Below are 12,549 nucleotides of genomic sequence, written 5' to 3'. Positions count from 1 at the left end.
AAGAAAAACAGCTCCTAACCCATATACAGAATTAAGGAACCAACTTAAAAATGGTACTCAATATTCCAAGCTGTCTCCAAGAATTCAAATCCGTTAAATTCAAATTTCAACTGTGGGAATAATGGTTGTTTAAAAAGCTTGCAAACACAGAATTATGCTGGTGTAAGTTTTAAACTAATTTCATTAACAGTAGTACTTGTAAGTGTTAAATATTTTGACATTTACAGTTCTCATACAAAATGACCACAGCATGTTTAAAACAAGTAAATAGAGATTATTGACTGTAAAACAACAGCCAATGACTACTGTTGGCTCCAGGTGATGGAACACAGCAGTGAAAAGCTGAAACTAAATTACCTCATAATATCAAACCCAAAACCCCCCAGAACTGGAGTGCAGACAAAAAGCACTGACATATTTAAGTGTGTGGCAGTGAGATCTGAGATTGATCTCAGCCTGGCACTACTCACATAAATATTCTTCATGTCTGCCACCTGGCACCTCACTGTGTAGAACTCCTCAGCTGTCTGACTCACATGCTCACAGTCCTGAACAAAGGCAAGAGAAAAGCCATGAAATCATTTTTTGGAGAAGTTAGGAAATAATTATCTTTAAAAGATCAGGCTAGAGAAGGAGCACTTACCAAAGAAACGACGTTGTTTGTGATAACACCTCCAAACAAACTTTTCACTGTGTTTTTCTGTGAAAGAAAGAATAAATACATTCTGTCAAGGAAATTTGAGCAAATCCCTAAGTTCTCAAGCTCCTTTTTGCTCCCTCTTAATAACTCACCAGTTCTGGAGACATCTCCTCTATTTTTGTTATTAGGTCAGTGAAGAACTCAGTCATGTCCTTCTGCTCTCCAGTGTTCAAGGGCTGCTTATCCATGGTGTAGGTTTTACAGAAAGGCCTTGGGTTGTAGGCCTTACATTCACTTTCCTTGGGATAAAAAATACCAAACAACACCAAATCAACCCAAATCTTTTTCAAGTTACACAGATGTACCACACACATATATGAATATCTGTTTTAGAAAAGACATCTTTTACATAATAACTTCCTAAATGTTTAAGTGTTTCTGGTGAAATGCAAAGCAGTTTTTAACTAATTGATAACCATTATCATGATACCAGTGAGTAAAATATCATTAGTAAAAAAGTATTAAAATATTTAGGAAAACTTCAGTAAATGAATCATTAAAATAAAATATCTTGGCTGAAGATGTGACATGAGCACTTTCTGCCTATCTGTTCAGACACAAAATAAAATGTGAGAACATCAGCTTGTATTTATGTATTTCTGGGCTTTGCTGACTTAAACCTTGCCAAGTGCTCAATTCTCATTCAGACTCCTCTATGTTTTCATCTAGTTTTCAACAGGATGTGTTTAGCCAGAGCAAAGAACGTGCAGTACAAAGCAATTCTTTAGAATGCATCCCCACTGCACTGCCTTGCACACCGGGAATGCAGAACTCACTCACTCTGCTCTCTTTTAAGGATGTACAGCAAGGCAGCACCTCCTGCAAATATTGCCTTTTATGGAAAAAATAAAATATTGCCTTTTATAGAGAAAAGGCTTTCTCCAAGATTTAAATGGTGGTATGACTTTCTGTTCCTATGTTATTTTCTGCCTAATGAACACCTAATTTAATAATTTCTATGAATCACGGGAGGCATTACAAGTCAAGATTCTTTTCCCCACCTGTCTTCAAAAATGGTTGTGAATTTCTTACACAAAACCAGTGTCAAGACACTCAACTCTCCTCAGGTTTTTTTTCCTTGTTTCAGAATTGTTTCAGTGTTTTAACAGCAGTGAACACCTGGGAACTGCTTTCATTTTGTTTGGTCCTGAAATTTCAATATTTTGTTGCATTTCAATGGATTAATCTTTAAATACTGGAGCGAGGAAAATGAAAATAATAAAAATAATGAATTTTATTTTATCACCAGGGAAACTCCACCTCCCCAACACCTCTGTAATTCATTGATTCACCTGAACTATGGACAAAGAACCTCTAAAATAGGACAATTTCTAAAATACCCACTTTCACACCTACCATTAGGTATGTAAACATCTTCTGCAGTTCCAGCAGAGTGGTCTTGTGTTTCATATCTTCTGAATACTATCAGAAATTAAGAAAAAAAGACTTGATCTTTTTGCTTATTACTTTCCAAAAACATACATTAAATAGAAGTAACATCCAAATAAAAACCCAATTACTTTGTTATGGACCATTAAGAAAAATGATTGGGTACAGGAACACACAGTCTATTATTTTCTATTTAGAATTTTTATAGTTATTTTGCACTTTTTTTGGCATGTCAACATTAAACCTGAGAATAAAATAACACAACTTTCTAAAAATTTATTGCAGGTAGGAGCTTTTGGGGAAGTATTACAAAATATTAGTGGTTTTGGAATAGTTTCTTTTAATTCACAGATGTTGTGAGGACTCTGAACAGCCCTCTCCATAATACATTTCCTGGGCAGACCAGTAATAAATGTGTATTTTAAATAAAATGTTCATTAAACTCTCTTATTTAGCTTTTTATTTACATTTATAAATGGCAAATCCAGAAGTTACATGACAAGTACCAGCAACAAACAATAACAGAAAATTATGAGGTCACTGCCAATTCGGGTATTTCACACATTCTATGTGCCCTGCTGATGTCAGGGACCAAAATGATATTTTCTCTCTCAAAATAAAGAGATAAAAGTGATAATACTGAACTTCTGGAAGTCAACCAAAGTATGATAATTTACAGGGCCTGCTGTACTTCTGGCAGCATGAGATAACATGCTCTGGGACTTCATAAACATTCATGGAAAAACATTTCTTAACAAAATGACAAATGAGCAGTTAAGAAACACCAGACAATTCACATAAACCCAAACCTGAATCAAGCTACTTGAAAGCAACAGAAATATGACTTTTACAACATTTTATTTCACTGCCACTTTAAGAACCTACCACCTTAAATATTCAAGAAAAAAAACCACTGAAAAGACACCAGCAAAAGCATCCAACTACACAAAAAGCAGAGTAAACCCTAAAGAAATATTCTTTATTCAGATGTAAGTCTTAGAAGTCAACCTGTATTTTTTCAGTATTTGCACTGATTCTGAATGTGAATTTCTACCCAAGCCCTCCACTCACCTTTGCAGTGAAAATTGCTTGTCTGGCCTCTGGGATCATGTAGAGCTGCTGGATAGTGGAGGCCAAGTAACACGTGGCCCCAAGGTTGGTTAACCCCACAAACCTGCACTCAGCACGAACGTCATCGTGGGGCCAGTAATCCCACTTGTAAGGGGCATGGGAGGCTGTGAAAGGCAGCAAGCACACAGGCAGGAGAACTGTCACTTCAGAGGGCAATGTGCAAAAATACAATGTAAAGCTTGATGTTCACACTAATAAAATGTCACTGCTTATGCACTGTACATTGTGGTGTTGTGAGGTCCCCAGGGGGGATGAGGTGAGAGATGAGAATCTGACTTCAAGTTCCCAGAAGGCTGATTATTATATTATATTACATTATGTTACATTATATTACATTATATTATATATCATATCATCTATACTAAAACTGTACTATAGAAAGAGAGAGAATACATCAGAAGGCTGGAAAAGAATGATAATGAAAGCTCATGACTGACTCCTCAGAGTCCAACACTGCTGATGGGGATTGGTCATTAATTAAGAACAATTCACATGGAACCAATCAAAGATGCAGCTGTTGGTAAATGATCTCCAGACCACACTCCCAAACAATCAGGTAATTATTGTTTTCATTCTTTTCTGAGGCTTCTCAGCTTCCCAGGAGAAGAAATCCTGGCAAAGGGATTTTTCAGAAAATATCATGGTGACAGTACATTTACAGGCATGAGCCAGACTGTGCCTGATCTTTAGGAAAATGGATTAAATATTCCTCAGGAAAATCTCTAAAATCTTTGCATAGAGCAGCAGCCTTTCTGCAACATTCCTTTGGGCTGCAAGGGGCTCTCTGTGCTCTCCAAATGCCAAGTGAATCAGACTGAAAAAGCCATTTTCCTTTTCCTCTAAGCTTTCTATTCCTCTGAATTTCATACCAGATGCAGAGATGGATTTCTCACACAGGGAGGCACCAGACAAGTTTGGCAGGGCTGAGTGACTCTTTCATGAGCCTTGTTCTGACATGGCTGCCAAGAAATCAGAAGAATGGCAAAGTTCTTCTCATCTGCCAGTCAGAAGATGGCAACCAGCTTAGACAATCCTCTTTGGTATCCAAGAAGTCGGACACAAAGCCCTGCAATGCATGCAGCTTTGCTATTCATCCCCAAAGATGTCATTCTCTGAAAGCACAGCGTGCCCCACAAATAATTCAGCACCTCTGCTGAAGTGTACGTTCAGGTAAAGAGAAAAAAGAATCCCCCAAAATAATCTGGATTTATTTTACAATCCATAAAAGCTATGTGGGGTTCAAGACTTAAACTTTAAATCCTCAATTATTTTGTCCCAGATGAAAGACTCATTAGGGATTCTTCTCAATCCACACCATCAGACAGAAATTCAGGAAATATCTGGCATCCTCACATCTTCAGAGACCAGACGCTCAAGAGTTTCTGTTGCACAACAAATAATAGTTGTAATCTTCATTTTGGCACTGGCACCAAAACAACCATTAGCCCTGGAGCTCCAAGGAGGGAAGAAAAGAGATTTAATTCTCCTGTTTCAGCAAACCTCAGTGCTGTGACCTCAGGTTACCTGGGCTGGTCAGCCAGTTGAAACGAAGCTCCCCTGCACATTTCACCTCCTAAAGGAGGTCATGAGCTGGCAGAATAATCCAAAATTCCCTCCCTTAATTGCAATCCCTAAATGACAGCATCCCAAATCTCCCTTTCTGATGTAAGGGCTCAGCATCTCTCCCTGCCTGGAGCTCATCAAGCTCTAATTGCAAAGCAATCATTGACTCCTCTGTACTTCACAGAGCAGCTGGCAGGATCTTCCACCTCCTTCCATCTGACAAAGAGCATTCAGCAATTTGACAAGGACTTTCTCAGGATGACCTTGTGTTCCCCAGCCTGGGATTTTTTAAGTGACTGACTTCATTTGTGTAATAAAATTTTTCCTTCTCCATATGGATCTTAGCTAGAAAGGCAAATTTGAGGCTCCTTGATGTCTCTCTTCTTTATTCCTCACTGTTGTTATAGAAACCAGCTTTTTCTCAGGAAGAGAAGGGGAAACTTGAAACCAAACTTGCCATGCTCACATTCTATTTTAAGCAAACTAAAGCTGATTTTTTTCCTCTCAGAATGACCATGCATTTCTTTATATTCCACCTTCTGAGGATGCTCCTGCTCCACTGGTAACACCAGACATGATCTTTAACTTGCTGGGAAGTGAAGCACCTCCTCTTTGAACTGAAGGGTTTTATCAGTCTTTAAAGATGCAAAAGTTCAAAATACTCCAAGAAATTTTATGAACAACTGAAGATACCTAAATCCACTCTTCACCTGAATGAACTGGGAGCCCTCCCTGCCAAAAACCCACATTTAAAACCAAAGACAGGATGGACATTTCTACTATTTCCCTTAATGTTCCTCCTAAGAAGGATGGAGGGATAGGCCTAAGACTAAGATTTTTGAAGACCAGTAAGATTACAAGAGATAACAAAGTGGAAAAGCCCAGTTTCAATAATCTTTGGATCACAACAATAGAATAACAAACCCTTAAACACATGAGGTTTCACAAGTCCTGTGCTGGGTGCACATCACAGAGACAACAGCACTGTGGCAGTTGTAATCAAATTAACATTCATGCAAGTGAGAAATGCTGGATATGGAGCAGGAGCACAGAGCAGATGGCTCTGGAGAACTTGGGATGAACAAACAATCTAAGGAAGAGTGTTTGGAAGAAAGTAACAACTGTGGTAAATGTTACAGAGGAATTACTGAGACTTGGAGTGAGGAAAATACTGATTGTTAAAAACAAATGATTGCACCTGGAGAGACAGAGACAGCCTCAGCAGCAGATAATGTGCTCACAGCCAACATAAATATCCAATATTTTCATAAAATATATTCTTCATAATATTTCTTCTGAGCACAGGAGACCTTGGGAGGCCCCAGGCATAAGAGAATAGAACACAAAGCATTATTATGAGCAGATTTCTCTTTTGCTTGCTGAATTGTAAGGCACTAAAATCAATTCCACAGATTATAATATATTACAGAACCTCAGGTTAGAGAATTTTTAACTGGGCATGTGAAAGGAAATCTAGCTAAAGCTAAAAATGCATAATGAGGATTTGCAAACCAAAGATAAAATATTAACTAGCTGAAATGTTGGTGATTTCCATATTATACACAGGAACTGTGGCTCCAAGAGGCAGGAAGCATGGAAGCCAAGAGGCACAGCAAAACTGCTTGATGCAGATATCTGGGTACAGACTGAAGCCAACTGCAATGATACCAGAGGCTCTGAAAACATCACAGGGCTGCTCAGAACTCCAATTCCTCCATGTGGTTTCTACACTTTGGTTTATGTATAAATATTCCATGGCTCACGTCAGAAAGGAAAAAGGGAAATTAAAATCCAGCTCAAGAGAATGAAACATGTAAAACCCAGTGCTACCCTTGTGTACCTGCCATTTAACAGGACCACACACTCTACATAATAACATTTAAGAACAGGTGATATGGAAATTATTATGGGATTTCATTGGTAGGTGAGCAAAAGATGCCAACACTTGAGTGACACTGCTCCAGGTGACAGGGGACAAACAGCAGAGCTGTGAAGTGAATTCCCAGAGCAGAGTTAGTGGCCACAAACACTCCAGAGGTTCTTACACTGCATGTGCTGTGCCATGACCCAGTTGTGGAGCAGCCTGTAGTTCTCCACTGAGCCTTTCACCATTTCCACCAGCAAGTCATAGGCAGCAGCCCTGGAGGAGTGGGACTTGCACTTGGGCTGCTGTCTGTCCTTCAGACTGGGCAGCAAGAACAGCAGGTTGAAGATGTCCCTCAGAAACTCCTGGAAAACAGTGAAATTGGCACACTGAGCAGCCTGAATGTATTCTTAAAACATGAATCACGTATCAACAATTTTCTAGGAACTTCTGGAGACTTTCTGGATCTCTATCATGCAGAACTTTCTGACTTGAATACTTTTTGAATCACAAATGTCAACAACTTACACTGCATGAAGTGCACTGTAACCACATTATAGTCTAAAGAGGAACATACCAATTGGAAAAGAATCACAAAATATGATTGGTTTTATGATTGATAACCTGACAAACCAGACATGGATATTCAGTAACTTTTAGGATTAGTTTCTCAAGCTTTTCTTAAACTTTCCATACATCCAAGCTACATAAACCTGACCTTTCTTTGCATATCTCTATTTTAATTTCCACATCCTCCTCCAACACTGCATTCTGTGAATTCTTCTTCTCATTTAATCTGCAAGCTCTCCCTAAGATAAATACACTTATCCAGCAGAACAACAGAAGCAGTCTGTTCAAATGCTGTCAGCAATGTCACATTTGGACAATCAAATTACCTTCAGGGCCATTTTGTAACAACAAAATAAACAGACAAGATATAAACAACATCATCAGACACCAGGGCCTACTCTTCAACTGAAAAGGCCCAATAATAAGTTCTGTAGAGCCTACAGAAAAAGAATCAATCCAAAGTTGTTTTTACAAACGATTTGCCTTGTTTTTTAAGGCAATGCAGTTCTCAAAGATAAAAGAAATAGTTTCAATATAAATAAAATAGTTTCAATATAAATAAATAGTTTTAATATAAATAAAATAGTTTTTTAGCAAACTTCCCCTGCTTCACCACTTGTGCACCTTACAAGCACAGGTGGAATGTAATAATCTTGTAACAGATCTCTGCCACTGCACAGGTGTGGAGTTTAAACTGTTACTTTTATATCAGATTGCCCAGGATCTGGTCAAAATCAGCTGTTGTTAAGGACTTAAACTAGTTAATGCTGATCAATAGTAAAACATTTAAAGACAAGAAATGAGAATAGATAAAACTTCAGGAATGGAAGAACTCTACCCTGGAATTACATAGAAAGGGAAGGAACTGTACGTGCTGCTTGTTAATAAAGGAATATGTGTGGGTTTGCCCATCATCCTAAGGCTAGAAATATGACAAACTTTCATATATTGATCCCTGCAATCAAAATGTGGTGGAAAAAGCACAATTTTGCTCTCTCAGTGGTGCTGCAGTGTCCTGCTCACCTGGCCCTCCCGGGAGAATTTGAAAGGCGGTTTGTGCTTGATGACACTGGTGGCGAGGCGGAGCAGCCCTGTGAGCCCATCGTCCTCGATGTTCCCATCCTGGTGGTCCAGGATCTCCCTGCTGGAGATGCACACACAGGGAGAGAAGGAATGTCACAGACATGTTTTATGAAAAATCTGAAAAATCCTTTTTTCTCCTGAGAAGCTGAGAGGCCTCAGGAACAAAACGCAAACAATGATTATCTGCTGCTGTGGAATGCAACAGGTGGAACTGTGATTGGTCTCATGTGGTTGTTTCTAATTAATGGCCAATCTCAGTCAGCTGTCCAGACTGTCTCGGTCAGTCACAAGCCTTTGTTATCATTCTTTTTCTATTCTTAGCCAGCCTTCTGATGAAATCCTTTCTTCTATTCTTTTAGTAGAGTTTTAATATAATATATATCATAAAATAATAAATCAAGCCTTCTGAAACATGGAGTCAGATCCTCATCTCTTCCTTCATCCTAAGACCCCTGGGCAAACAATGGCTTATAAAGGGGGGCAGGTCTCAGGGGAGGATACAATCTTCAACTCATCAGGAGAACTGGGGGTGCAACACAAGGTGAGGAATACAAGGTGTATAAACCAATGAAGCATTTCAAGGGAGGAGAATAGCTTGGGATAGGAGGGGTTAACAACTGGATGGGGGGGAAAGGGGGTTTGAAACTGGGCAAGGAAGTAGCTGGGTAACAAACACCTGGCTCAATTAAATAACAAAGGCAGGTCTGTGTCACTCTAAAAATGGGGAGAAAAACACAGAGAGACTACAAAACCACAAACCAAACTAACAAACACACTACAACACAAGGGACACTGCTGGGGGCAGGCTCACCTCCTAATGCAGTCAGCAAGGTGTCTGGCCAGAGCATCCAAATCAAGCAGGGTTGTCTGATTGAAAAGAAAGAAAATGGAACACAAATGGGAAAGAAGTATGGACTTCTTTTGGAGGAAATGTTATTACTGCACACAGAAAAACAGAGATAATTAAAACTCATGTTCAGGCATGCTCTAAGGTAAGTTTTCTGATTTATGCTAAGTGGCTGTTAACTGAATTTAACTCTTTCAGCTTTAATCAAACATTTGATTAGCTCCTCCTTGGAACACACTGCAATTATCAACAGTGTAATTATCACAGATAACTGCACTATTTCTATGTCTGTGACCTTCAACTAAGCTCACCTTGTGTGTTGTAACAACTCCCCTTTCTTGACCCTACAGTCACTACCTGAAGCTACCAAGAGCTACTAAATACACATCAGAGTAAACTGGGAGATGGAAAACATCCAAGAGCTGCTCACAGTCCATCACAGCTTAAGAACAAATGTCTGAAGACACAAATTAAAAGCAATAAACATTGGTATGAATGCAAGGCAAACCTACCTGACTTGCGTCTTTGACATGAATGTTATCAATCAGTTTGCACAGCAGCCAGAAATACTCCTTACAACCAGGTCGCAGCACAGCTTCCTCTTCATAATCCTCTAGCTGTGGAAAGAAATTGCTTTTGTTCTCAAGTAGAACACAAAATAACTGTATTAAAATAGCACAGTGAAGCCAGTAACTGTGTTACAAGAGAATTACTTCCTTCAAGCCTCCAAGGTAAGTATAAGAACAATGTATTTTACAATGGTAACACTGTATGCTCTGTTTTTCTTCTGCAATATTTAAAAATTTTCTTGAAAAATTGTCAGGATGATCTGCCAGACCTGTAAAAGATTTATAGAATAGTGTGGAGTTCATCCCACCCACTGCAAATCACAAAAATATTCAGGATTAGACTGGACAAAACATGAAAGGCTTGGGGTGATTTCAATTAGTAAATACATCTCTAATTTTCAACTCTCCTAAAAAGCAGATAAATATTGCAAAATCTTCTGTAGATTGTTTTAATTTAACTCATTTTTAAAATATCTGTGTACATGGACATTGAAATTTAAAAACAAGAGCACTTTCCAAAAGCTGTCCTGCATTTCTCCAAGCACAGCCAAGCTATAAATTACAGCAGTGCCACAGTTTAACCATTTTTGGAAAGTTCTGGAAACATCTAAACCAGAAGCCTTCATATCTCTGTGTATCTGAAACAGTGACACGACAATAATGTGCTACCATGTTTAGTTTTTATATTTTATATGCTTATATTATATTATAAAATATATCCTATTATATTATATATGATATATTATATATAGTGTTATATATGATGTGATATAATTTATATATTATATTATATTATATTATATTATATTATATTATATTATATTATATTATATTATATTATCTGTAACCCAACTATACTATATATAATACTAAATTATCATAGATTATATTAAACTAGATACTTTTATATTTAATAATTTTATTTTTATTTTTAATATTGATTTCCATTTTTAATTTTTAATATTAATTTCAATTTTTCATTTTTAATATCAATTTCAAATTTCAAACTTTTTAATACTAATTTTAAATTTTTTACTTTTTACATTAATTGGAAATTTATCTTTGAGAAAGTCTTGTCAGTTCTTAAATTCTTACCCTAATTGGTTTCAGAGCTTGAGCATCAGGGAGAAATTTGAGCAAGGTTGATGCAGCCAGCAGCAGGAAGGAGCGATTGATGGAGTCTCCCCCATCCAGGCCAGAGAGAGACAATTTGTACAAACCATTGCAGGACTCATGGCGAACTGCAGTCTAGGAAAAATAATGAAATCAACATGATTACACACGTCCTTTGGAAGATTTTTTTCTTTTGTATGTTTTTCTTTCATAGGTATATAAATTCCTCTATAATATCTAAGAGGTTATCAGGGCTGAATGTGTCCTTCTAAAACAGGGATTACAAATAAGGTGTGTTTAAACTGCTTACAGAAAAATGCAAATTATACTATTCTAATTAAAAAGATGATTTGTTGTGCCCTGTGTCTTGAGTTATGTATTTTCCATGGGAATGATTACAGTGACTAGAATAGAAAATATCACATCAGGCAAATCAAGGAAACCTATGTGAATTCTGAATTCACCCATACTCATTCCTAACTAGTAATTAATTTAATTTCACTACAAAAACTATTTTCTTCTTCCTTTTATTAAGAAAACTATCCACAGTCTAATCAACCTTTGGAAGTTTGCACTCTCATTTCCAGGGATTTTAAATCAAGGCAGCCTGTAAGCTTTTTCTGTGCTTGAGTGAAAAAACAAGAGATAAGAATAATCACATCTTGTCCACCTTGCACCTTTAAGCAATCACCAATAAATACAAAAAAAATTTACTGTGAATAAATATAATTGATGCAATTTTTAAGCCTTTATTCCATTTAAGCCTATAGACCATCTTCAGTCCAGCTTTAGTAAAAAATTAGTTTAGCTTTAGCAAAAATTTGTTCTAGCTTTAGTAAAAAAAATTACTTAAAGCTAGACCAATCTTTGGTCATGACAAAGATTCTGGTATCAATTCTCATTCACCTCATGTTGTGATTCTAAGTATAGAAAAATATATAGTAAAAAAAAAATCTAATAATGTAAAAAACATAATGGGGAAGTACATTTCAGCTAATTCAAGTCAGGTGGCATCACCCAGAAATTTCAACAAATGACAATGAAAAAATGACCTTCACACAGAAGCCAAGGAGAAAGGTGAGAGTTTATAACCTGGTTTGTCACTGAACACAGAGGTGCCACATTCCAGGGATCACTTCTCACCCAGCACTGCAAGGAACTGAAGCAGATCCTGCCACTTGGAGCAGGAAACCACAAGGCTTGGACTGAATGGCAAGCCAAAGGTAATGACACTAATTAGGAATGCAGCAAGCTCCCCATTGCCATACCTCTGGAATAAGCAGGGTGAGTTTCTTGAGCCAGTCTTGCAAATGGTCACTGTCAGCCAGGCTGGATTTCACCAAGGAGCAGCAGTGAGCCCAGCTCACCAAGAGCCACATGGAATAGTGAGTGACTGCAGGAGGAGAGAAACCCCACATGGAACAGTGAGTGACTGCAGGAGGAGAGAAACCCCCCATGGAACAGTGAGTGACTGCAGGAGGAGAGAAACCCCACATGGAACAGTGCGTGTCTACAGTCAGAGAGAAACCCCACATGGAACAGTGAGTGACTGCAGGAGGGGACAAACCCCACTGTAAGCCATGCCTGTCTACAGTCAAACATACACTTAACAAATCTGTTGGCTCCTTAAACATGACACCCAGCACTTATTTCCTTCCTAGCTGTGCATTACACACCATTTATCAAGGTAACTCCAGCACCCAAAATGCGAGCTTCAGCA

At 37.9% G+C, this 12,549-nt stretch overlaps 1 protein-coding gene across 1 annotated transcript in view; it reads right to left on the bottom strand.

Annotated features, from left to right (window-relative positions):
• Positions 1-12,549, bottom strand: part of USP34 (ubiquitin specific peptidase 34) — a 101,029-nt gene that overhangs the window by 28,571 nt on the left and 59,909 nt on the right. Inside the window, 11 exon segments of the mRNA XM_031058274.1 lie at positions 471-548; positions 644-700; positions 793-939; positions 2,057-2,122; positions 3,161-3,324; positions 6,829-7,012; positions 8,241-8,361; positions 9,112-9,167; positions 9,660-9,764; positions 10,812-10,964; positions 12,098-12,222. Of these exon segments, the coding sequence (XP_030914134.1) occupies positions 471-548; positions 644-700; positions 793-939; positions 2,057-2,122; positions 3,161-3,324; positions 6,829-7,012; positions 8,241-8,361; positions 9,112-9,167; positions 9,660-9,764; positions 10,812-10,964; positions 12,098-12,222 (1,256 nt within the window).

This window comes from Geospiza fortis, unplaced genomic scaffold, assembly GCF_000277835.1.
Source record: "Geospiza fortis unplaced genomic scaffold, GeoFor_1.0 scaffold275, whole genome shotgun sequence".
Classification (NCBI taxonomy): domain Eukaryota; kingdom Metazoa; phylum Chordata; class Aves; order Passeriformes; family Thraupidae; genus Geospiza; species Geospiza fortis.
The sequence above is the reverse complement of the archived record's forward strand: the minus strand, read 5'-3'. Positions and strand labels throughout refer to the sequence as shown.